The sequence below is a fragment of the Aegilops tauschii genome, chromosome 3 (assembly GCF_002575655.3).
Source record: "Aegilops tauschii subsp. strangulata cultivar AL8/78 chromosome 3, Aet v6.0, whole genome shotgun sequence".
Taxonomy (NCBI): domain Eukaryota; kingdom Viridiplantae; phylum Streptophyta; class Magnoliopsida; order Poales; family Poaceae; genus Aegilops; species Aegilops tauschii.
Genome location: NC_053037.3, coordinates 384,953,691 through 384,980,157, shown reverse-complemented (window position 1 = coordinate 384,980,157; position 26,467 = coordinate 384,953,691). Strand labels below are relative to the sequence as shown.

Sequence of the window (26,467 nt, the reverse complement as noted above, 5' to 3'; positions counted from 1 at the left end):
GCTTCCATGGCCAGTTGCTGGAAGGGCCAGTTGATTCTGGTTCTGGTTGCATTCTCTAGCACGGTGTCCTGGTTGACCACACCTGAAGCACAGGCCATTATTGGGAGTGGGAACAGGAGCTTGGGGTGGTGGAGCTGGAAGTCTTGACTGCCTAGATGGTGGTGGAGGCAGACGAGGTGCAGCACAGGTCTGCCTTGGGGCAGATGCATTTGGACGGTACATGCTGTTCGGGATCCATATCTTACGCTTCTATGAGGGCGGGCCCGAAGATGAGCCCGTGTCACGGTTGTGCCTGTGAGAGCTCTGGTATTCCTGCAGACCAGTTTCAACATTGATGGCCTTGTTCACCAAGGTGGCAAAATCAGCAAAGTCATGCACTAGAAGTGCGAGCTTGATGTCAGCTTGAAGGCCATCACGGAACTTCTCCTGTCTGCGTGCATCAGTTGCAATGTCCTCTTCAACATAGCGAGACAAGTCCAGAAACTCCCACTGATAAGCTTCAACAGTTTTGTTGCCTTGGGTGAGGTTGCGGAACTCACGCTTCTTCCGGTCCATGACTCCCTGAGGAATGAAGCGGGCACGGAAAGCAGCTTGGAAGTCTGGCCAGGTGATGATTGTTCCAGCTGGCAGAGTATGCCTGTGGCTGTCCCACCATTGAGCTGCGGGTCCCTTCAGGAAGAAGGAAGCAAAGGTGACATAGCTGGCAGGGGCTACATCGGCAGACTCCATCTCATAGGTGATGTCACGGAGCCAATCATCAGCATCCAGAGGCTGAGTTGAACTGCGGTACACAGTTGGATTGAGGCGCATGAAATCCTGTAGAGTTATTGGGGTTGGTTGCTGGTCCATATTGGGACGAGGAAACTGAGCCATCATATTTTCCATGAATTGGCGGTTCAGTTCGAACTGTTGGATCATACCAGCCATGTACTCAGGTGGTGGTGGGGCATTGCCACCACTACCACGACCACCTGGCCTAACCATCCTGCTAATATATAACAGGGGTAGTTCAGCATTGAGAAATTTGCAAAGACAAGAATCATTCATGATGAAACATGCATAATGAAAGGAGCACGATAGCTGCTACATAGTAGTCGGCATAACTTACAAAAGGGGTCATGCATAGAGTTCAGTACACAGAGTTCAGTACACAGAGTTCAGTACATAGACTAAAACAACATAGGCGGCACACAGGCTCGCGGCGAATGCATCTAACACTAATAAGCAAGCCTACATCAGTCCCAAGAGGTACTGTGGAGGTAGGTGTAGCCTGAAAGCTGGTAGTGTTGCATCGGGAACTCCACATCAGCAACCTGGGGTCCGCGAATACTCTGGTGCAGAACCTGACGCTCAGGTGGCAGAAGAGGTCCAAGTGCGGGAGAGTGGCCTCCCACACCTGGCCAGCCGACACCCTGGGGCATCACAGTCCTGGCTGGGTAGATCGCAGAACGGGGCAGCTCCCTAGATCGGACAAAGGGGTGCAACAGCGTCAGAGCATGGTAAAGGTGCTGACGGTGGTGTACAACTCGTGGCGAAGAGCTCGGTTAGCTCGATCCAGCCCATCAGCATGCAGAACCAGGTTCTGATGGTAGAAGGGCTCTCGGGTGACAGTGGAGTAGGCAGCAGTATAGTATCCCTCCGCACCAACATCAGATGCGATAGCAATGTGCCTGAAAGGGGAGGTGTCCAACTCCCGATACTCTCCACGAAGGCATGTCAGAGCAGCATAAGCAGCATCGTGGACAACCATATCGATGGTCACACCAACACCATGAGCGGTGTGCAGCACAGTAGTGGAGTCATACTCCCGCGAGTAGAGGTGGACGATGGTGCGGTACTGCTCCTGGTTAAAGTCCTGGTACTCCTCGTAGACGGTGTACTCAGGGTGCCAGCGATAACCCAGATAGGTCATCATCTCAGCTAGCACAGCCGGTGATCCCGAGGCACCAATGGCCGTCGTGTGGCGCACGACCTGCCTCGTGGGTTCCATCTGAAAGCAAAGACGTTTCAAAGGAGTCAAATGACAGTGTGTGAATTGTTCAAAATACTATTCTAAGAAACAACTATGGCTTATCCAACTTTGGGGTGAATGCGGTCACGGGATCCTAGTGTTAGAGTTAGTAAATTCGTTTAAACCGAGTAGAAGAGAGTTCAGAGTCCCAGAGTAAAGGTCGAGGAGTAAAAGATCCTAGTACCATCCAATGGCGACGTGGGCCCGTAAGACACACAACCATGTTAGTAAAAGTTTTGTAATGTCTAGACTCGACTTCGGCCAAGGAGTGTGGAAAGGGGGATTCCTACAGGCAGTCGGCTCTGATACCAACTTGTGGCGCCCCTGATTTGACCGTACACTAATCATGCACGCAAAGGTGTACGATCAAGATCAGGGACTCATGGGAAGATATCACAACACAACTCTAAAACATAAAAGTCATACAAGCATCATAATACAAGCCAGGGGCCTCGAGGGCTCGGATACAAGTGCTCGATCATAGACGAGTCAGCGGAAGCAACAATATCTGAGTACAGACATAAGTTAAACAAGTTTGCCTTAAGAAGGCTAGCACAAACTGGGATACAGATTGAAGGAGGCACATGCCTCCTTCCTGGGATCCTCCTAACTACTCCTGGTCGTTGTCAGCGGGCTGCACGTAGTAGTAGGCACCTCCAGTGCCGTAGGTGTCGTCGTCGACGATGGCGTCTGGCTCCTGGACTCCAGCATCTGGTTGCGACAACCAGGTAGAAAGGAAAGGGGGAAAAGAGGGAGAGAAGCAACCGTGAGTACTCATCCAAAGTACTCGCAAGCAAGGAGCTACACTACATATGCATGGGTATATGTGTAAAGGGCCATATCAGTGGACTGAACTACAGAATGCCAGAATAAGAGGGGGATAGCTAGTCCTGTCGAAGACTACGCTTCTGGCCATCTCCATCTTGCAGCATGTAGAAAAGAGTAGATTGAAGTCCTCCAAGTAGCATCACATAGCGTAATCCTACCCGGCGATCCCCTCCTCGTCGCCCTGTTAGAGAGCGATCACCGGGTTGTATCTGGCACTTCGAAGGGTGTATTTTATTCAGTATCCGGTTCTAGTTGTCATAAGGTCAAGGTACAACTCCGGGTCGTCCTTTTACCGAGGGACACGGCTATTCGAATAGATAAACTTCCCTGCAGGGGTGCACCACATAACCCAACACGCTCGATCCCATTTGGCCGGACACACTTTTCTGGGTCATGCCCGGCATCGGAAGATCAACACGTCGCAGCCCCACCTAGGCTCAACAGAGAGGTCAACACGCCGGTCTAAATCCTATGCGCGCAGGGGTCTGGGCCCATCGCCCATTGCACACCTGCACGTTGCGAGGGCGGCCGGAAGCAGACCTAGCCTAGTGGCGTTCCAGTCCAATCCGGCGCGCGTCGCTCCGTCGCTGACGTCAAGAAGAGCTTCGGCTGATACCACGACGTCGAGTGCCCATAACTGTTCCCGCGTAGCTGGTTAGTGCGTATAGACCAAATGGCCAGACTCAGATCAAATACCAAGAACTCGTTAAGCGTGTTATGTTGAAGTAACCGCGGACGCCGTCCAGGGCCAGGCCCACCTCTCACCTAGGCGGTCTCAACCTGCCCTGTCGCTCCGCCACAAAGATCCACTTGCGGGTACTCCTACGAGCCGACCCGACTTTAGTCACCACAGGTATCATGTATAGAGTATATAAGTATATACCCGTGATCACCGCCCAAGTGATCACGACCCGATAGTATAGCACAGCAGACGGACAAGAATGTAGGGCCACTGATGGAAAACTAGCACCTATACTAAGCATGTAGGATTGCAGGTAAAGGTAACAACAGTAGAAGCAAGGACAGGCTATGCATCAGGATAGGATTAACGGAAAGCAGTAACATGCTACACTACTCTAATGCAAGCAGTATAGAGAAGAATAGGCGATATCTGGTGATCAAGGGGGGGGGGCTTGCTTGGTTGCTCTGGCAAGTAGGAGGGGTCGTGAACTCCGTAGTCGAACTGGACAGCAGCAGCGTCGGTCTCGTAGTCTACCGGAGAGAAGAGGGGGAAGAAACAGTAAATACAATGCAAACATAAGCATGACGATGCGTGACATGACAATGAGCGGTGCTAGGTGTGCCCTAACGCGGCAGTAGGTGGTACCGGCGAAGGGGGGGAACATCCGGGAAAGTATTCCCGATGTTTCGCGTTTTCGGACAAACGGACCGGAGGGGGAAAGTTCCATGTTCGCTATGCTAGGAACGTGTGACTGACAAACGGACTACGTATTCGGATTCGTCTCATCGTTCTGAGCAACTTTCATGTACAAAGTTTTTCCATCCGAGCTACGGTTTATTTTATATTAAATTTTAAAGATTTAAATTATTTTTAGAATTTAATAAATTAATTTAATTCGAAATTTAATTAATGCATCAGCATGACGTCAGCATGATGTCAGCAGTCAACGTTGACCGTTGACCTGGTCAACCTGATAGGTGGGTCCCACGTGTCAGGGGCTGTTAGCTAATTAATAGTAGTTAATTAGGTTAATTAGTTATTAGGTTAATTAATCTTAATTAGTTAATATTAACAGGATTAATTAAGTTAATTAATTATCTATTTATTTATTATTTTTTATTAATTTAATTATTTTTAATTAGTTTTTTAATCATTTTTTTAAACGTTCTCTGGGCGGGGCCCATGTGTCATAGGGCCGGGGGGCACTGGCCCAGTGGTCAGTGGCCCATAGGCCAAAGCGGGTCGGGCGCAACGAGCGCCAGGAGTGGGCGCTCGCTCGCAGGGAGCGCGGCGGGGCGAGGCCAGTGGCCAGGACGGCCTGCCGGCGGCGGGCACGACCGCGCGTGGAGGGGGAGGGGCCGTGGCCGAGCCAGACGGGCGCGAGCGCGTAGAGGGAGAACGGGGGGAGCGAAGGGGGCGCGGGGTGAGCAGGGGGCGGCCACGCGCGAGGCGCGAACGGCGCGGGCGGGCGTCAAGCGCGGCAAGGACGGCGAGGTCGGGGTGGACGAGGGAGTAGCGGGACAACGCGGCGACGGGCGTGCACGGGGCGCAGGCGTGCGGTGGTCGCGGCGACGAGCGCGCGCGCAGCACGGGAAGGCAGGCAGGCGCGAGGGAGAGGGGAGGAAGCGGGGCACGGCGTAGGGCTCGGGTGCGCGTGTGCGGCAGCAGGCGGGCGCGAGGCACGGCAGCGGGGCAACCAGCGCGGCGACGGCGCGCGTGGGAGGCGGGCGAGCGGCGGCAGTGGGATGCGCGGTCGGGGTGCCGCGAGCGCGGGTGCAGGACGCGCACGGGCGCGGCGAGGCGTGCGCGAGCTCGGGCGCGGGTCAGCGGCAGCGGGCGCGGTGAGCAGGGGCATGGGAGAGAGGAGGAGGGGCGCGGGGCGTGCTCACGGGGGGGCGTAGGGATCGTGGCAGCGGTGCGCGAGGAGGGTGACGGGGACGACGACGCCGGAGAGGGAGCAGGCCGGCGAGGGAGCGCGGGCTCCAGGCGGCGGCGTCCAACGACGACGGGCGAGGGGGCGGCCTCGATCCCCTTCCCCGATCCAGATCGGATCGGGAGGTGGGGGGCTGACGAGGGGGAGTGGGTGAAGTGGGGGTAGTGGGTTAGGGTTTGCGGGGGGGGGGGGGGAGTGGATAAGGGGAGAGTGGGGTGGGCCGGCCGGCTGGGCCTTTGCCCAGTTGGGCTGGCCAGCTGGGCCACAGTTGGCCCAGTGGGGGGTTCTCTTTTCTTTTCTTCTGTTTTCTGTTTTGCATTTCTTTTATTTATTTCTCTTTTCTGTTTTATTTTATTTTAAATTATCTAGGCATTTTATAAAAATGTGTTTATTACACCATATTTACTTATCCAAAATATGGCACCTCCCGAACATTTTGTTTTAAATTTTGAAAAACTTTTATTGTTGACATTAATTGAATTTAAATTATGAAACGGTTTTGAATCATCGCACGGTTAACAACAGTAACCGAGGTGACGTGGCATGATTACCGGGGGATTACTGTAGCTTGATTATCCGGGCGTTACACCCCAAGAGTGAACTACTCCCTCCTCGTCATGGAGACCGCCGGGGTGATGAAGATGGTCTTGGTGATGGTTTTTCCCTCCGGAAGGGTGCCGGAACAGGCTCCCGATTGGTTTTTCATGGCTAGAGAGGCTTACGGCGGCAGACCTTTCGATCTAGGGTACTTTTCGGAGGTTTGGGTATTTATAAGAATTTTTGGCATCGGTCTCACGTCAAGGGGGTGCCCGAGGGGCCCACATGCCGTGCGGGCGCGCCCTGGGGGGGGGGGGGTGGGCCCGTCCCCTAGGCTTGTGGCCTCCTCGGTTACTTCCTAGCCTAGCTCTGGTGCTTCGGGGGTCTCTTTTGGTCCATAAAAAAATCACCGTAAATTTTCAGCCCATTCCGAGAACTTTTATTTCTGTACAAAAAACGACACCACGGTAGTTCTGCTGAAAACAGCGTCAATCCGGGTTAGTTCTAATCAAATCATACCAAAACCATATAAAATTGTTGTAAACATGGCATGCATATTTCATAAATTATAGATACATTGGAGACGTGTCACCTAGCCACGTTTAAATAACGGGAAGACGCGAGGCGCCAGTAGGAGAGGTGTTTAATGCCGGGCAGCACAGGGACGGACGTGTGGCGCTCGGGGCACCAGAGTAGTTTCCTTTACACACATGCTGATTTAATGGCGGTAGGGGGACTGACGGATGCTGTTTCAATGCAGCGAGAAGGCGTGCGTAGCGGGCGATGCTCTTGGCCGGCGCACCGCTCCAATGCCGGCTCTAAGCATCTGCTCTGGGCATGCATGAATGCGAAGCTGGCATTCTGGTGGGAAAGGAGGTGAGGGAGAGTGGTTTTGTGTAGGCCAGGTTTGTTGGACGCTTGCATGCCAGCGGTTCGGACTCCTGCAAAGCCGTGTGGTTTGGTTTCGTTTGCAAAAAAAGGACGTTAGGGTCGGCTCGCAGGACCACGCGGTCCGGACGGTTGCGGGTGGTCGGTGTTGGGGATGCTGCCGGAGACGAAGGGGCACACTTTTGCAAATTTTCAATTTGTTTGTGTAGATCTGAAGTTTCATTTTTTTTTGAGCGAATCTGAAAGATAATATTTTAGAAAGAATCGAAGAGACAATGATGTGAAAGAAGGAATAACAGGCCATGGGCCTTGAGTGATCACAATCGGGCAACGCCATTTTTGGGCCCGTCGGGTAAAGAATCGAAGAGACAATGATGTGAAAGAAGCACGCGCAGCCGAGCACCCTCCCTTCCCAGCTCCCTCTCTCCCCCGCCCCCCGAAGAGGAGATAACGCAGGACAGGAAGGTACTCGCGCTCTGCCTCCTCTGAATCCATCTGCCTCCGTCAAAGGATTCCTGCCGTGCTCTTCCAGCGGCGCCCTGCGTCCCCCAGCTAGGGCCGGCCGAATTTTCCTGTTTTTTTCTTCTTCTCATTTCATTCAGTTCTGCCACCTGCCGAATTAGCGAGTTTCTCGGTGGAGGCTGCCACCACAAGAATGCGGTAGGGGCTGCGAACCCACCGGCCGACCAGGGACGATGGCGGCGGTGCCGCCAAGCGCGAGCATGGGGCTGCTCAATCTGGGCGGGTGCGGGGTTTTTCTCCCCTCCCTGCAGCCTAATTCGAGCGCCGGTCACTGCTTTTTGGCCCCGAGGAGGGACGTCTCCGCGTTGGGTTTGGTGAGAAGAGGCAGGTTTCTTGACGCCGGGTTCGGGGCTGCGGGTGCCTTGGCCAGCGGCGAGGCCGGCGCCGGTTCGTCGGAGCTGCGGCACATCGAGAAGGAGCTCACTTTTAGCCCCACATTCACCGACTATGTGAAGATGATGGAGTCGGTGAAGTTGGACAGGAGCAAGAGTTTGCAGGGAGGCGATTCGGATGGCCGGAGTTCCAGGAGGAGGTTCACGGGCGATGGCGATGCATCAGCTGGTGGACGAGGGGATAGAGAGTCAGTTGATCCAAGGAAGAAGTCATTTGAGAGGAATAGAGGGGCTCAAAGGGACAGAGGGGGTGACCAAGTCAGGGGTGGGAGGTTAGCGATGAATGACAGCGCAGAAGAATTTACTGGATTGGTGGGAAAAGGAATGGTGGGTGATGTTAAAAATAGCAGTGATGGTCAGAGGAAAGTTGAAGAGTATGTACAGAGAAGAATAGTTCGAGGCGAGCGAAGCAGAATTGGGGACAGTACTGATAGCGACGACCGCAAGCAGTTTTCATCAGCATCATATGTGAAGACTAGAGACAATAAAGGTGGTGTGGTTGTTCATGAATCAGTAGGGAACAGAAATGCCCAGTCAAATGCACGGAAGGATTCACAAGGACGGGCAACTTCTGTTGTAAGCCGCACTTCTGTGACTCGGGATAGCAGCGTTATATTGAGGAACACCAGGTCTACCAATGCAAGAAGTAATATACACGAACATGACTTCAAATATCCTAGAGAGGGAAAAGTTTCCAGCAGCAAGGTCAATGCTGACAGTAAATTTCAAAGATACCAGCAAAGAACAGAGAATTCAGGAAGAAATCGTGTAGGTAGTTTTCGATATAATGATGTGGACTATAGCAAACCTACTGTAAGCAAAAGATACGGCCATGCACATACAGTTTCTGGGAATTATGGTCATCGGAGTGATAGTTTGGAGCATGGAAAACCTGAAACAATTCGAATGCACAGAGGAGAAAATGTTCAACAGGGGAAGTTTGTTAGAAGAGATTCAAATGCTGTCGTTGATGATAGGGCTGCTTTCAAGACTTTTGAGGCATTCACTGATGTCAGGAACAGACCACGGGCTCTTCAAATGGAAATAGAAGAGAGGATTCAGAAATTAGCTAGTCGGTGAGTCTTCATATGATTGCTTGTATTCTAATGCTTTCTGCTATATAAGTTGAACATAGTTTCCTCTTATTTTTGTTTGACACGCACAGTAGCCTCTTTTAATTTGGAAAAATATTGTCCATGATGCTAGTTTACATGTACTCATTAATATTATCATTTTTTATTCAAATTGTATTTAAACTGCTTTGTATCTTCACTAGAGGCACAATTTACCATCATCATTTACATCAAATCTACGATAATTCTAAAGGTTTAACCTACTTAGCTTACATTCCCGCTGATCCTTAGAAAATACTATATGATAAATAATTCTAGTGATAATACTGAACTTCTAGAAAGATCACGCTCAAATATATTCTTCTGACGTTTAGTGGTTATATGTACAGGTTATAAAGCGGGAATATGTATTCCTTAATCATTATCAGATCGTTCCAATGATAAAAATTACTACCAAGCTATTACTTACATTGTGATGCCTAGATGCAAACTATTATTTACAGTTTGTCTTGGAGAATTGTTGTATACATTTATGCAGATAATTGTTTGAAAAGTTCATTACCGACTGTAACCCAGCAATGGAACTTGTAAGCTGAGCTGACTACGAAAATATTTTTGTATTTCGTGCTTTCCGCATAACTGATTATGATTAATCACGATGAGTCACCATTATCATATTTTTTTAGTTAATTTCGTACAATTCTATATTTTGAAGGCTCAATGCTACAGATGTAAATACTCCAGAGTGGAAATTCTCCAAGATGATTCATGATGCACAGATCAAATTCACTGATCACTCTATCCTAAGGGTTGTTCAGATATTGGGTCGATATGGAAACTGGAAACGTGTTCTGCAAGTTGTCGAATGGCTTCAATCACGTGAAAGATTCAAGTCCTACAAGAGCAGGTAGAATAGCTGCCCACTTATATGTTTCTATGTTTTTTACCGATCTTAAATCTGCATTTTTTGTTTTTGTAGCATGCATTTTAAGTTTTTAACTGCTTTGATATATGTAGCACAATTATAGTGCTACCAAGTTGTTAACCATATGAATAAGTTGGTTGATCTATGTGCGCATGCTTAAAGTAGTTTCTTGGATTAAGTTTCCTTGGTACCTCCACATGATCTCATTAAACGGGGTACACTGCTTAGTATATGAAGTGCATATGATCTTTATAAGCACCTTCTGATGTAGGTATATTTATACAACAGTCCTTGATGTTCTTGGGAAGGCAAAGAGACCTTTCGAGGCATTGAATGTATTTTACACCATGCTGGTATAACTTGTATCTTCATCTTATTTGATGCAAAAATACTAATCGTCATCTTATGGTCATCTTATTTAGATGCTGTTCCTATATTTCATTTGCAGGACCAATTATCTTCTTATCCTGACATCGCAGCTTATCATTGTATTGCTGTGACTCTCGGGCAAGCTGGTCTTGTGAAAGAACTATTTGATGTGATTGATTGCATGCGTTCCCCTCCTAAGAAGAAGTTTATGGTGGGCCCCGTTCAGAATTGGGATCCTCGGTTGGAACCAGACCTCATTGTATACAATGCGGTTAGTTCATTTGTAGCAAACGTGATATTTGCGTAGAATCAGCACACCATGAGCATGGTGAAGTTTATCAGTTGAACATAACTGCTTCTGCTCATATGTAGGTTTTGAATGCTTGCGTTCAACAAAAGCAGTGGGAAGGGACATTCTGGGTACTGCAACAGTTGAAAGAGAAGAATATTCGCCCAACTAATACAACATATGGTCTTGTAATGGAGGTAAGCTGATCATGATACACATACAAATACTATTACACATACTCTTTGTATTCTCTCCCACCCAACTATGCTGGGCACTGAAGGGGAACTTCTACAGACCTCTAGATTTTCGGCAACATAACAAATCATTTATTATTATATTTTTTTGATTGAACTAGACATGAAAGTGTCCTGGTTTCCTAAGAGCAGCTCATTATACAGAATGTTTCACCTGTAATTTTTTTACTTACGCTTGGTTCTTTTCTGATTTCCACAACACCATGTTATATATAGTGAGCACAATTCTTGTGCAACGTACATTTTTAGTCTAGTTTAATTTCGTGGCAGTGCAGGTAATGCTTGTTTGCGGCAAGTATAACTTGGTGTATGAGTTCTTCGACAGGGTGAAGCAAAAATCAATACCTGGTGCATTGAACTATAAAGGTAATAACTATAAGTTGAATAAATGAGTAGTTTAAAGTTCAGGTCTGAGACATCATGCTGGTTACAGTTCTCGTAAATGCACTCTGGAGAGAAGGAAAGATTGATGAAGCAGTCATGGCCGTGAAGGATATGGAAAATCGTGGAATTGTTGGTTCAGCTAGTCTCTATTATGACCTTGCTCGGTGCCTTTGCAGTGGAGGGCGGTGCAAAGAAGCACTTCTCCAGGTTTGGCTTATACAAGTGCAGTTAATGAGTTAATGTGTAATAACATTTGCCACAGCCCAGCGAAATTCCTTTCGTTAGCTAATTTCATCTTGATTTACTTGCAACTGTTAATTGTTTTTTTAATGTGTAAGAATAAGTTTACATTGGGCACACTGACGGTTAAGTATTTCAACGAAGTTTAAGAGTCAATGAGTTATATATTTTGTTGGTTTGACTGATTTATTGTGATTTTACAATGCAATATTTGCTGTCATGGCCTTATGAGCAGAATCAGTGTCATTCTTGATTGTACACTTCACAAGACATATATGGTTTTTTTGTGCTCGAGCTAGTAAAGACCTGATTGCATACATTATATTTTGGTTGAAGTAGGCATTGGGATTTGGGACATGGAACTTCTAATATTTAGATGCGAAGCAAGCAGTCAGAACATATGTAATTCGGTTCGGCCCTCTAATTTTCATTGCGGAGCTTTTGATTTGAGGGTAATTTCTACCAGCTACTAATACTCTTTAAGAAACATGTAGACGCAACTTAGGAAATGAGATTCAGGGATTTTTTTATTCAAATGATTCAGGAATTTTAGGATTCAAATCTTTAGGAAATTTTCCTGTGTGGATTGTTTGGTTTGTAAGGATTGATGCTTTTGTAGTTTTCCCAAGGATTTCTTCGCACAACATTACAAATGAAATTTTCTATTGACTCTTGAATCACTTGGAAAGGACCCTTTGTTTCCCCTATGGTGCAATCAAACAAACTTTGGTTTAGATCCAATCTGTAGGACTTCAGTGAGCATTAAATCCTGTGTTTTCCCTATTCCCATGTTTGGAAAATCCCGCGATTATAACTTGCGGTTACTTCCGTTTCATTTTGTTAGTGTTTAAGTTTTTTGCTAGCCTAGTTCTTGCTCTTCTTCTAATACAAACTGGCACATGTTTGGGCGATTGTTCGACAAAAAAGAAAAAGAAAAAAACTTTGTGGTCATAAACTTGTAAGAGTTGACAGAGCACCACTACATTCGAGCCTCTGTATCTATATTGATAACCCCGTAACCTGTCTAAGTGTCTATGCACTATTTGTGTAATGTCCTCAGACTGTTTGTTAACTCTCAACTATCTTTACAACTGTACTCAGGTTGAGAAGATATGCAAGGTCGCGAACAAACCGCTGGTTGTAACCTACACAGGACTTATTCAAACTTGCATAGATAGTGGAAGCATAGAAAATGCTACATACATATTCAAAGAAATGTGCAATTACTGCTCACCTAATAATGTGACTTGCAACATTATGCTGAAGTCATACGTTGATCATGGAAAGTTTGAAGACGCGAAAGATCTACTGGAGAATATTCTAAATGGCAGGATAAGGAGCAAAGCGGATTTGGGTCAACAAGCAGTTGCAGACAAGTTTACTTTCAATACTTTCTTGGATGCTTGTGCTGAAGCAAAAATGTGGAATGACTTCGAGTACGCATTTCGTGAAATGCTATCTAACGGTTACCACTTTGACGAACGAAGGCACCTACGTATGGTACTTGATGCCTATAGGAGCGGAAAGGTACTTATCTTCTTCTTCTTCCTTTTCTTTTGCGGGTGGAAAGGAACTTATCTCATATGCTCATGGTTTTGATTACCTGTGGATGTTCTTAAAAAGTCTAGCATATAAAGCTAGAATATTCGTTTCACATAATTATTCAGGTCTAAAGCAAGTACTCTGGTCAGCCAGTGATAATGTAGGTCATGTTAGACTTGGTGATAGGAGCATGTTGCCTACACAAAGGCCATATCATAGCTCCTGCTATTCAGTTTGAAGCGTATGTTAAACCTTTTTTGGGTGTGTTTACGTGCAGACATTTAGGCCCTCATGACAATATGCCTCACTAGGCAGGCCTGGCGCAGTGGTGAAGTCTGTTAGAGTTATAATATAGGTCATGTACCCCTTTGTATTTATCCCGTTGTATAAGGGGTTTCCTGCATATGTTCCACACCTGTACATGTATATATATCGGCCTATGGCCTCATGGGAATACAAGTTGCTTATTCCTAACATGGTATTAGAGCTTTAGGTCTTTTTTTCGCACGCGCAACTCGTGCTTCGATCCACTCCCGCCGTCGCCGCGTTCTCCCTTCGCTCGGCGTCGCTGCTACATCCCCTCCCGCCAGGCGCCTCTCCTCCTCGATCGCCGCAGGGAGGCCCCCGATCGATCTCCAGGCGCCCAGCTGGTCCCGCTCGGCGCAGCTCCCAGCCGGCCTGCTCCCGCCTCGCCGGCACCGATTCGCTCGGCCCGATCGATCTCCAAGCGCCCAGCCGGCCCTGATCGACGCAGCTCCCAGCCGGCCTGCTCCCGCCTAGCCGGCCCCGCTCGAGATCCCCTACCGCCCGTGCCGGATCCCGCTCCCAGCCGCCGTCCTCGTCCGGCTTCTGCTGCTTTCGGATCTTTGCCAAAAAAAAAGGTCTGCTGCATCGGGCTATGTCGCTGTCCCTCGCTGTCCGGTGATCTTCGATGGTACTAACTACACCGAGTTCGCTGGCTTCATGCGCATTCACATGCGTGGCATCCGTCTCTGGGGTGTTCTTTCTGGCGAGGTCTGCTGTCCGCCACGTCCGGTTCCTCCGGTGGCCCCTACTCCGCCGACTCCACTGGTTCTTCCTACGGACGCTAATCAGGCCGCCAAGGATGCGGCTAAGCTTGCTGATGAGGCTGCTGATCGTGCCTATGATGAGAGGGTTTTGGCCTATGAGGAGGCTCTCCAGACGTATCATGGTGCTTTGTCTGTTTACACCCAGTGGCTTGATGATGATGCTCGTGCTGCAGCTGTTCTCACTGCTAGTGTTCTGCCTCAGTTTGCTTCTGAGTTTCTGGGCCTTCCTACTGTCTTTCAGATGTGGACCTGTCTTCGTCAGCGCTATGAGCCCTCTGGTGATGCCTTATACCTTTCTGTGGTTCGTCAGGAGCATGCTCTTCAGCAGGGTGACTCTACTGTTGATGACTTTTATGCACAGAGTTCTGCTATCTGGCGCCAGCTTGATTCTCTCCGCAGTGCTGGTTGTCGTACTTGCCCCTGCTGCCAGGCTGTCCAGGCCAATTTGGAGTTTCATCGCGTCTACGAGTTCCTATCTCGGCTCCGTAAGGAGTTTGAGCCCCGGCGTGCTCAGTTGTTTGCTCGTGGCCGTATTTCTCTCATGGAGGCGCTTTCAGAGATTCGTGCTGAGGAGACTCGCCTACGTGGTGCTGGTTTGCTGGAGGTTCCCTCTGTGCTTGCTACTCGGGCTTCTTCCACTCCACCTGCTGCACCGCCCCATTCTCGCTCAAGTGCTCCGCCGCTCTTGCCCACTCCTTCTGGAGGCTCAGGTCGCCCCCGTTCACATTGTGACTACTGCAAAAATGATGGTCATATTGAGTCCCAGTGCTACACAAAGCGGAAACACCTGCGCAAGGCGCGATCATCCTCCTCAGGGACTTCGTCATCTCCCTCGCCAGCTTCAGCCATTGCTTTGACTGAGCAGGATATTCTGAGACTTAAGCGTCTGCTCGCGGCTTCAGGTTCTTCCTCGACGGGTACTGCTGGTTCTGTGACTGATGCTTCCCGCACTGAGCACCCGCCCTCTACACAGTCAGGTACATCCCCATGGGTTCTGGACTGTGGAGCTTCTTTTCATATGTCTTCTCATTCTTCCGCTTTGTCCTCTCTTCGATCGCTGGATTCTCCTGTTCATGTCTTCACTGCTGATGGTACTCCACTTTCTGTTGCTAGTAGAGGCCATCTTTCCACTCCTTATTCTGTTCCTGATGTTGCTCATGTTCCTCGACTTACCATGAATCTGTTTTCTGCCGGTCAACTTACTGATTCTGGTTGTCGTGTCATCCTTGATGTTGACTCTTGTTCTGTCCAGGATCGTCGCACGCACACTCTGGTTGGGGCTGGCCCTCGCCGCCGTGTTTCTCAGGGTCTTTGGGAGTTGGACTGGCTTCATGTTCCTTCCGCTACCACCACCATCGCCAGTCCCTCCGCTGCTGTTGCCTCTGTTACTGGTTCCTTCAAGCAGTGGCATCATCGCCTTGGTCATCTGTGTGGTTCTCGGTTATCTTCTTTAGTTCGTCGAGGTCTTCTGGGGTCTGTCTCAGGAGATGTCTCTTTAGAGTGTCAGGGTTGTCGTCTTAGCAAGCAGATTCAGTTGCCATATTCACATAGTGAGTCAGTGTCTAAGCGTCCTTTCGATTTAGTCCATTCTAATGTATGGGGTTCGGCTCCTTTCGCTTCGAAAGGTGGTCATAAATACTATATTATTTTCATCGATGATTTTTCTCGTTACACATGGCTTTATTTTATGACTTCACGTAGTGAGGTGTTGTCTATTTACAAGCGTTTTGCTGCCATGGTTCATACTCAGTTCTCTTCACCCATTCGTGTTTTTCGTGCTGACTCCGCTGGCGAGTATATCTCTAAGATGTTGCGTGGTGTCCTTGCTGAGCAGGGTACTCTTGCCCAGTTCTCTTGTCCTGGTGCTCATGCTCAGAATGGCGTGTCTGAGCGCAAGCATCGTCACCTTCTTGAGACGGCTCGTGCTATGATAATCGCCGCCTCTCTTCCGCCTCATTTTTGGGCTGAGGCTATCTCCACTTCCGCCTATCTCATCAACCTTCAGCCGTCCGCTGCTTTGCAGGGTGGTGTTCCTTTTGAGCGTCTTTTTGATCGTTCTCCCGATTATTCGATGCTTCGCTTGTTTGGTTGTGTTTGCTATGTTCTTCTTGCCCCTCGCGAACGCACCAAACTGACCGCTCAGTCTGTTGAGTGTGTCTTCTTAGGCTACAGTGATGAACATAAGGGCTATCGTTGTTGGGATCCTATCGCTCGTCGGATGCGTATCTCTCGAGACGTGACTTTTGATGAGTCTCGTCCTTTCTACCCACGCCCATCTTCCTCGCTTTTTTCAGTGGAGGATATCTCTTTCCTCACTTTTCCTGACTCACCTATCACCCCCGTCGCGTCTGTGCCTATTCGTTCCACTCCCTCTGCTTCTCCACCCCTCGTCGATTCGCCGCCACCATCTTCCCCGGTCTCCTCACCTAGCATGTCACTGGATTCTACACCTTCATCTCCGGTGACTTCTTCGTCGCCACCCCCCGATTCTACCTTGGCGATTCCTCCTTCTCTTGTTCCATCTTTGCCTCAGCATTACACTCGTCGTTCCCGACCTGTGGATGCTTCCTTGGATGAGTCGTCCTCTTCCTCTCAGCCTACTTACGGCTTGCGTTCTCGTCCTCGTCCGCCTATTGATCGCTTTGGATTTCCCACCGCTGGTGCTGCTGTTCTTGAGCCGACTTCTTACCGTCAGGCTGTTGTTCATCCTGAATGGCAGTTTGCGATGGCAGAGGAGATTGCTGCTCTTGAACGCACTGGTACCTGGGATCTTGTTTCTCTTCCTCCCGGAGTCCGTCCCATCACTTGTAAGTGGGTCTACAAGGTTAAGACTCGCTCCGATGGTTCTCTTGAGCGTCATAAAGCTCGTCTTGTGGCTCGTGGTTTTCAGCAGGAGCATGGTCGTGATTATGACGAGACTTTTGCTCCTGTGGCCCATATGACCACTATTCGTACACTTCTTGCCGTTGCCTCTGCACGTCACTGGTCTATATCTCAGCTTGATGTTAAAAATGCCTTTCTTAATGGTGAGTTGCGTGAGGAGGTGTACATGCAGCCACCACCTGGGTATTCTGTTCCTGCTGGCATGGTGTGTCGTCTTCGTCGCTCTCTCTATGGCCTTAAGCAGGCCCCTCGTGCCTGGTTTGAGCGTTTTGCCTCTGTGGTCACTACTGCTGGTTTTTCAGCAAGTGCTCATGATCCAGCATTGTTTATTCACCTTTCTCCTCGTGGCCGGACTCTTCTTCTTCTCTATGTTGATGATATGGTCATCACTGGGGATGACCCTGAGTATATTGCCTTTGTAAAGGCCCGTCTTAGTGAGCAGTTTCTTATGTCTGATCTTGGACTTCTTCGCTACTTTCTTGGGATTGAAGTCTCTTCTACCTCTGATGGCTTTTTTATATCCCAGGAAAAGTATATCCAGGATCTTCTTGCTCGTGCTGCCCTTACTGACGAGCGCATTGTTGAGACTCCTATGGAGCTCAATGTTCACCTCCGTGCTACTGATGGTGATCCTCTTCCTGACCCGACGCGTTATCGTCATCTTGTTGGCAGTCTTGTCTATCTAGCTGTCACTCGTCCGGACATCTCTTATCCGGTTCATATTCTGAGTCAGTTTGTCTCTGCTCCCACATCGGTTCACTATAGTCATCTCCTTCGTGTTCTCCGATATCTTCGGGGCACGATCTCTCATCGTCTATTCTTTCCTAGCTCCAGTTCTTTACAGCTTCAGGCCTATGCGGATGCTACGTGGGCTAGTGATCCTTCTGATCGCCGTTCACTTTCTGCTTACTGTGTTTTTCTTGGCGGTTCTCTCATTGCCTGGAAGACGAAGAAACAGATTGCAGTTTCCCGTTCGAGTGCTGAAGCTGAGTTGCGAGCCATGGCTCTTTTGACGGCAGAGGTGACTTGGTTACGGTGGTTACTTCAGGATTTTGGTGTTTCTGTCACTACACCGACTCTGCTCTTATCTGACAGTACAGGTGCTATTAGCATTGCGCGCGATCCTGTGAAGCATGAGCTCACCAAGCATATTGGTGTTGATGCTTTCTATGTGCGCGCTGCTGTGCAGGATCAGGTTATTGCTCTTCAGTATGTGCCTTTCGAGTTACAGTTGGCGGATTTCCTGACGAAGGCCCAGACTAGAGCACAACATGGCTTTTATCTCTCCAAACTCAGTGTTGTTCCTCCACCATGAGTTTGAGGGGGGGTGTTAGAGTTATAATATAGGTCATGTACCCCTTTGTATTTATCCCGTTGTATAAGGGGTTTCCTGCATATGTTCCACACCTGTACATGTATATATATCGGCCTATGGCCTCATGGGAATACAAGTTGCTTATTCCTAACAGTCCTCCCACTTGTGCCAAGAGGTCCTGGGTTCGAACCAGCCTCTCTGCATTGCACTTTGCAGGGGCAAGACTAGGTTCCTATAATCCCTCCCCAGACCCTATAATCACTGGGTCTGTCCTTTATGACAATATGCCTCACTAGATTGTATCCGTAGCCTTAAAAAGGAATTTCAAGTAAAAGAGTAGCATGATAGAATAGGCATTTCGAATTGAAATTACATTAGGCATGACCACATGCACGACAGGTGTCGAACTGCTTGTTTTAATCCATCTGGTGTGTCTGTTCTCACCCTTGCTATCTGTTTGTCCGTCATTATTCAGGAGCAGCTGCTGGAACACATATGGGACTACCTGTGTCACAATGGCCGGGTTCCACCGGCTGCCATGATAATGGAAAGATTCTGCCTAAAACTGAGACAAGGCCATACGACGGCAGCACTCTCCTGCATCAGCAGCTTCGAGGAGAGCAAGATAGGCAGCATTTCCTCCAAGTCGTGGTCGAATCTTCTGAACCGGAACGCGGACCTCCTGAAGGAGGAGAGCATCGCCAAGCTTGTCCATGAACTCGATGACCTCTCAAGGCCAGGGAGTTCCTGCCATTCCTTGTACGAAAATGTTCTGAGCAGCTGTACAGAATTCCTTGGTGGTTCTGGTGGAAAGGCGGCTTCTGATGGACGGATGCCTTTGTGTAATTCTTGACTGCTATGTTAGGCTCCTATCCTGTCGTCGTTCAAAGTTTGGTTATCAGTGGTAAGGGAACTGGTCTGCTTGTGGCTTTCATGCTCTTTTCCAAGAAGACCAACTTTGATGATATACTACTGTACCAGAGTAGGAGTAGCATTTTGGTTGGGTTGGTTGCTGGTAATTGGCAGAAGCAACCTTTGGCATTGCCATCGTCACCCTTGGCGATGCGTGGCGTAAGCATGTTTGCTTGTTGTTTCATCATCTAATTGTGTAACAGTGACAGTGCGAATAGCTGGTATCACTATGACAGGATACATGGACGATAGTGCATGTTGATAGCTATTTGTTCAGTCAGACAAAAATTTCCGAGTCTGTCTAGTTGCACTGGATTTGCAGAGTCTAAAACTATGTCCGCCGCTTGTTTGGAAGGGCTGGTACAAATGTTCTTGTCTCCGGAAGGCTCCATCTGGTGCCAGTTACCAGCCACACCGCAGGACAAGAGTGATTTAACTGTAGACGTTCATGTCGTGCCATACTAGTCTATCACTCTCCACTCCATGTTAAGATCCGAAGAAAAATCTACCACTCCTCTGATCAGACGGTGATAGCTTTGGACCATGTAGATGTAGCCGCCTTCTCCTCTCCTCTCTAACTTTGGTCGTTCTTACTACTCCCCTAAATGTGCGTCAATTAATATGAATCAGAGGGAGTAACTGTTTTCACCGGTGAACACCATCACCCCACCTTTGACAATCTCTATGGCGTCGTAAGGTTGGGGAGGCTATTTTTTCTGTCTTCATATTTTTAGGCATGTCACTGTTCGTTGTCTCGGCAATGACAATGACAATATTGGCTTGCATAATAATTGTCATCATTCTCCCTCCACATGGTATCGCCTCCAATGTCAATCGAGATGTGAGTTTTGTGCCACATTGATTTGGAGTTCCAGATCGTGTAGTCCGGTCAACCATGGCATGACTTGTTTACAACTCCTATGGGCTCAGATGGATGTGTGGTGTGGATCCTGGTTTTCGGGAGCGGCGACAATTGATACCTCCCTGCCAAGCTTTGCTGCCCCGACCTATGCGTGAAGATTATCTTTTTGTTGTTGTTCTACCTCACACGACAAACCTCCTTTCGTGGTGGGTTTCGACGGACTTTATGTCTATCGATGTTTAATGCACCGTCGATCTTATGATCTACTTGAAGATGTGGATAAATAGAGAGAACGATGGTACCTAAAGGGATCTCGTTGGCGTTGATGATGTCACAATAGTTTTTACTTAGGTTCAGACGATCCCTGATTGGTAAAATTCATATCTCCTACTGATGGTGTACTTGATCAATGGAAAATTGCTACAACGGAGTATATCCTATTGGGGAACATAGTAATTTCAAAAAAATTCCTACGCACACGCAAGATCATGGTGATGCATAGCAACGAGTGGGGAGACTGTGTCCACGTACCCTCGTAGACCGAAAGCGGAAGCGTTAGCACAACACAGTTGATGTAGTCGTACGTCTTCACGATCCGACCGATCAAGTACCGAACGCACGGCACCTTCGAGTTCAGCACACGTTCAACTCGATGACGTCCCTCGAACTCCGATCCAGCCGAGTTTTGAGGGAGAGTTCCGTCAGCACGACGGCGTGGTGACGATGATGATGTTCTACCGATGCAGGGCTTCGCCTAAGCACCGCTACGATATGACCGAGGTGGATTATGGTGAAGGGGGGCACCGCACACGGCTAAGAGATCCAAGGGGTCAATTGTTGTGTCTCTAGGGGGTGCCTCCCTCCCCGTATATAAAGGAGTGGAGGAGGGGGAGGGGGCCGGCCACCCTTGGCGCGCCCCATGAGGAGTCCTACTCCCACCGGGAGTAGGACATCCCCCCCTTCCATGTTGGAGTAGGAGAGGAGAGGGAAGGAGAGAGAGGGGGAAAGGAAAGGGGGGCGCCGCCCCCCTCCTTGTCCAATTCGGACTTGGGGGGGGGGGGGCTGCCCCTTGGCCGCTCTCCTCTTCCACCACTTGGGCCCATGAGGCCCAATAACCTCCGGGGGGGTTCCGGTAACCCCCCGGTACTCCGGTATATATTCGATAACCCCCGGAACCATTCCGGTGTCCGAATATAGTTGTCCAATATATCAATCTTCATGTCTCGACCATTTCGAGACTCCTCGTTATGTCCGTGATCACATCCGGGACTCCGAACTACCTTCAGTACATCAAAACACATAAACTCATAATATAACCGTCATCGAACTTTAAGCGTGCGGACCCTATGGGTTCGAGAACTATGTAGACATGACTGAGACACGTCTCCGGTCAATAACCAATAGCGGAACCTGGATGCTCATATTGGCTCCCACATATTCTACGAAGATCTTTATCGGTCAAACCGCATAACAACATACGTTGTTCCCTTTGTCATCGGTATGTTACTTGCCCGAGATTCGATCGTCGGTATCTCAATACCTAGTTCAGTCCCGACCCACCCCTCCCGCGTCGCCCCTGCAGGCGATGGGGAGGGAACCCTAGCCGCCGTCGGTCTCCTCCCCTCCTCCCGACCCCTTCCTCCCCTGCCGCCGCCACAGGGCGCGCCCAGGCAAAGCCTGGCTGGCGCCGACGGCGGCGGGTCTTCTTGTCCCCTCGCGTGTGGCGCCGGTGCGGGCCGCTTCCACGGGCCAGGGCGCCACGGTTGGTGGGTCGCGGCGGCGCGGCGGGTCCCCTCCCGACGACGACAGCTGGTGGCTTCCGCGGCGTGTCGGGCTGCCGGCTGGAGGGGCGCGCTTGCTGCTCCTGCGCCCCGATCTGGCGCCGGGAGCTGTGGGCGGCGCGGGCCGTGGGCGGCACGGGGTCGCGGCGCGACAGAGGTGGGCGCCCTCCTTCTTCCTCCTCCGCTCGTTGGCTAGGTGGAGCTTGAGGGCGTGGCTGGTGGGTGCTTGTTGCGACATGGTCAGATTCGGCCGGATCTGGCCCTGCTCGCCGGCGGGCGGCCTGAGGTGCTGGCAGCGGCCGGTTGGGTCGCTGCACGGATGTGGGCCGCCACAGCGTGGTTTTGGCTCATGGCGATGATTTGGGTCGTTTCACGACAGCGGCCGGACATCTTCGGCGTCGGCTCGTCGGGAAGCGGCCTGTTTTGGCCTTCGATTCCTCTCCTCGTCGTTCGGACGCTACCCTCGTCGAAGGGCTGGCCCTCTCCCAGCTGCGGTCCATCTCCCATCTCGCGCCCGATGTTGCGGGACGGATCTCGTCTCGCGCCCGGCGGCAGGACCGAGCTCGTCTCGCGCCCGGCAGCAGGACCGAGCTCGTCTCGCGCCCGGCAGCAGGACCGACCTCGTCTCGTGCCCGGCTGCAGGACTGAGCCCGTCTCGCGCCCGGTGCCGCAGGACAAGGAGATGGAGGCCCGTTCCGGCCGGCCTCTTAGGTCTCGGCGCTGGGGGTCGCACAGGGATGCGAAAGACGGGACCTTTCCATTCGTCTCTTTGGGTGGAGTAGTGTGCCGGTCTCGGGTGAGGTGGTGTCAAGGTCCTGGATGCCAGGGCGGCGACCCTGGAGGTGGTAGCGCGGTGCTCATGGGCAGAGCTCGTGGCTTGGTGCTGTCTGGTGACCATGGCCGTGTAGGCGGCATGGATGCCGGGGTGTGGCGTTCGGTGGTGGTGATTGGTGGCCGGGGTGAAAACCTGCTCTATCTTCGGACGGACCGGCGGCGGCGAATCGTTCCCTTCTTGAAGGCGCCGTCGCGGCCTTCATTGCCCGTCGGGTTGCTCCAGGGGAAACCCTGACCATCGTGTCGGGCGGTGGCGGCGCTCCGGTGTCGTTCCCTTCCTGAAGGCGCCGCCTTGGAGCCCTCGGTTCGCCATATGCGGCTTCACTTCTTCGCGGTGGCGTGTTCACGGCTTAGATCTCCGGTTACTCTTGTAGTGCTAGGGGTGGTGTTGCTGCGCTCAACATCTTTGTATCATGCCTTGGGTGTGTGGGTTGTGTTGGCGTGCGGTTGTACCGGGTTTGTTGTGGATCTTTGCTTTATTTATAAAGCGGGGCGAAAGCCTTTTTCGGTAATACCTAGTTCAGTCTCGTTACCGGCAAGTCTCTTTACTCGTTCCGTAATACATCATCCCGCAACTAACTCATTAGTTGCAATGCTTGCAAGGCTTAAGTGATGTGCATTACCGAGTGGGCCCAGAGATACCTCTCCGACAATCGGAGTGACAAATCCTAATCCCGAAATACGCCAACCCAACAAGTACCTTCGGAGACACCTGTAGAGCACCTTTATAATCACCCAGTTACGTTGTGACGTTTGGTAGCACACAAAGTGTTCCTCCGGTAAACGGGAGTTGCATAATCTCATAGCCATAGGAACATGTATAAGTCATGAAGAAAGCAATAGCGACATACTAAACGATCAAGTGCTAAGCTAACGGAATGGGTCAAGTCAATCACATCATTCTCCTAATGATGATCATTCTCCTAATGATGTGATCCCGTTAATCAAATGACAACTCTTTGTCTATGGCTAGGAAACATAACCATCTTTGATCAACGAGCTAGTCAAGTAGAGGCATACTAGTGACACTCTGTTTGTCTATGTATTCACACACATGTATCATGTTTCCGGTTAATACAATTCTAGCATGAATAATAAACATTTATCATGATATAAGGAAATAATCAATAACTTTATTATTGCCTCTAGGGCATATTTCCTTCAGTCTCCCACTTGCACTAGTCACAATAATCTAGATTACACAGTAATGATTCTAACACCCATGGAGCCTTGGTGTTGATCATGTTTTGCTCGTGAAAGAGGCTTAGTCAACGGGTCTGCAACATTCAGATTCATATGTAATTGCACCAGTATTGTCATAAAAGATTTTCATTGGACCCGATGCACTAGGTATGACACCTAGATCGGATATGAACTCCTTCATCCAGACTCCTTCATTTCTGCTTCCGAAGCAGCTATGTACTCTGCTTCACATGTAGATCCCGCTACGACGCTTTGTTTAGAACTGCACCAACTGATAGCTCCATCGTTCAATAAAAAGACGTATTCGGTTTGCGATTTAGAATCGTCCGGATCAGTGTCAAAGCTTGCATCGACGTAACCATTTACGACGAGCTCTTTGTCACCTCCATAAACGAGAAACATATCCTTAGTCCTTTTCAGGTATTTCAGGATGTTCTTGACCGCTGTCTAGTGATCCACTCCTGGATTACTTTGGTACCTCCCTGCTAAACTAATAGCAAGGCACACATCAGGTCTGGTACACAGCATTGCATACATGATAGAGCCTATGGCTGAAGCATAGGGAACATCTTTCATTTTCTCTCTATCTTCTGAAGTGGTCGGGCATTGAGTCTTACTCAACTTCACACCTTGTAACACAGGCAAGAACCCTTTCTTTTGCTTGATCCATTTTGAACTTCTTCAAGACTTTGTCAAGGTATGTGCTTTGTGAAAGTCCTATTAAGCGTCTTGGTCTATATCTATAGATCTTGATGCCCAATATATAAGCAGCTTCACCGAGGTCCTTCATTGAAAAACTCTTATTCAAATATCCCTTTATGCTATCCAGAAATTCTATATCATTTCCGATCAATAATATGTCATCCACATATAATATCAGAAATGCTACAGAGCTCCCACTCACTTTCTTGTAAATACAGGCTTCTCCAAAAGTCTGTATAAAACCATATGCTTTGATCACACTATCAAAACATTTATTCCAACTCCGAGAGGCTTGCACCAGTCCATAAATGGATCGCTGGAGCTTGCACACTTTGTTAGCTCCCTTTGGATCGACAAAACCTTTTGGTTGCATCATATACAACTCTTCTTCCAGAAATCCATTCAGGAATGCAGTTTTGACATCCATTGCCAAATTTCATAATCATAAAATGCGGCAATTGCTAACATGATTCGGACAGACTTAAGCATCGCTGCAGCTGAGAAGGTCTCATCGTAGTCAATCCCTTGAACTTGTGGAAAACCTTTTGCAACAAGTCGAGCTTTATAGACAGTAACATTACCGTCAGCGTCAGTCTTCTTCATGAAGATCCATTTATTCTCGGTGGCTTGCCGATCATCGGGCAAGTCAACCAAAGTCCACACTTTGTTCTCATACATGGATCCCATCTCAGATTTCATGGCCTCAAGCCATTTTGCGGAATCTGGGCTCACCATCGCTTCTTCCTAGTTCGTAGGTTCGTCATGGTCTAGTAACATAACCTCCAGAACAGGATTACCGTACCACTCTGGTGCGGATCTTACTCTGGTTGACCTACGAGGTTCAGTAACAACTTGATCTGAAGTTTCATGATCATCATCATTAATTTCCTCACTAATTGGTGTAGATGTCACAGGAACCGGTTTCTGTGATGAACTACTTTCCAATAAGGGAGCAGGTACTGTTACCTCATCAAGTTCTACTTTCCTCCCACTCACTTCTTTCGAGAGAAACTCCTTCTCTAGAAAGGATCCATTCTTGGCAACAAATGTCTTGCCTTCAGATCTGTGATAGAAGGTGTACCCAACAATTTCCTTTGGGTATCCTATGAAGACACATTTCTCCGACTTGGGTTCGAGCTTATCAGGTTGAAGCTTTTTCACATAAGCATCGCAGCCCCAAACTTTAAGAAACGATAACTTTGGTTTCTTGCTAAACCACAGTTCATAAGGCGTCGTCTCAACGGATTTTGATGGTGCCCTATTTAACATGAATGCGTCCGTCTCTAAAGCATAACCCCAAAACGATAGCGGTAAATCAGTAAGAGACATCATAGATCGCACCATATCTAGTAAAGTACGATTACGACGTTCGGACACACCGTTACGTTGTGGTGTTCCAGGTGGCGTGAGTTGCGAAACTATTCCGCATTGTTTCAAATGTAGACCAAACTCGTAACTCAAATATTCTCCTCCACGATCAGATCGTAGAAACTTTATTTTCTTGTTATGATGATTTTCAACTTCACTCTGAAATTCTTTGAACTTTTCAAATGTTTCAGACTTATGTTTCATTAAGTAGATATACCCATATCTGCTTAAATCATCTGTGAAGGTGAGAAAATAACGATACCCGCCACGAGCCTCAACATTCATTGGACCACACACATGAGTATGTATGATCTCCAATAAATCAGTTGCTCGCTCCATAGTTTCGAAGAACGGCGTTTTAGTCATCTTGCCCATGAGGCATGGTTCGCAAGTACCAAGGTATTCATAATCAAGTGATTCCAAAAGTCCATCAGTATGGAGTTTCTTCATGCGCTTTACACCAATATGACCCAAATGGCAGTGCCACAAATAAGTTGCACTATCATTATCAACTCTGCATCTTTTGGCTTCAACATTATGAATATGTGTATCACTACTATCGAGATTCATCAAGAATAGACCACTCTTCAAGGGTGCATGACCATAAAAGATATTACTCATATAAATAGAACAACCATTATTCTCTGATTTAAATGAATAACCGTCTC

The 26,467-nt window shown here is 48.9% G+C and overlaps 1 protein-coding gene across 1 annotated transcript; it reads left to right on the top strand.

Moving 5' to 3' along the window:
• The first annotated feature begins 7,204 nt into the window (after window positions 1-7,204).
• Window positions 7,205-19,337, top strand: LOC109758577 (pentatricopeptide repeat-containing protein At1g30610, chloroplastic). Its single transcript, XM_020317441.4, has 9 exons — window positions 7,205-8,869; window positions 9,582-9,773; window positions 10,063-10,144; window positions 10,240-10,431; window positions 10,533-10,646; window positions 10,979-11,069; window positions 11,137-11,294; window positions 12,429-12,854; window positions 18,613-19,337. The coding sequence occupies exons 1-9, from the start codon at window positions 7,575-7,577 to the stop codon at window positions 18,988-18,990; spliced, it is 2,928 nt and encodes a 975-aa protein (XP_020173030.1). The 5' UTR covers window positions 7,205-7,574; the 3' UTR covers window positions 18,991-19,337.
• The last annotated feature ends 7,130 nt before the right edge of the window (window positions 19,338-26,467 follow it).

Excerpts from the sequence above, each read along its gene's own strand:
- LOC109758577 (XM_020317441.4), top strand. The coding sequence starts at position 7,575 with ATGGCGGCGGTGCCGCCAAGCGCGAGCATGGGGCTGCTCAATCTGGGC. Across the intron at positions 8,870-9,581 it reads ATTCAGAAATTAGCTAGTCG|GCTCAATGCTACAGATGTAA; the intron begins GTGAGTCTTCAT and ends TATATTTTGAAG. Across the intron at positions 10,432-10,532 it reads ACCTCATTGTATACAATGCG|GTTTTGAATGCTTGCGTTCA; the intron begins GTTAGTTCATTT and ends GCTCATATGTAG.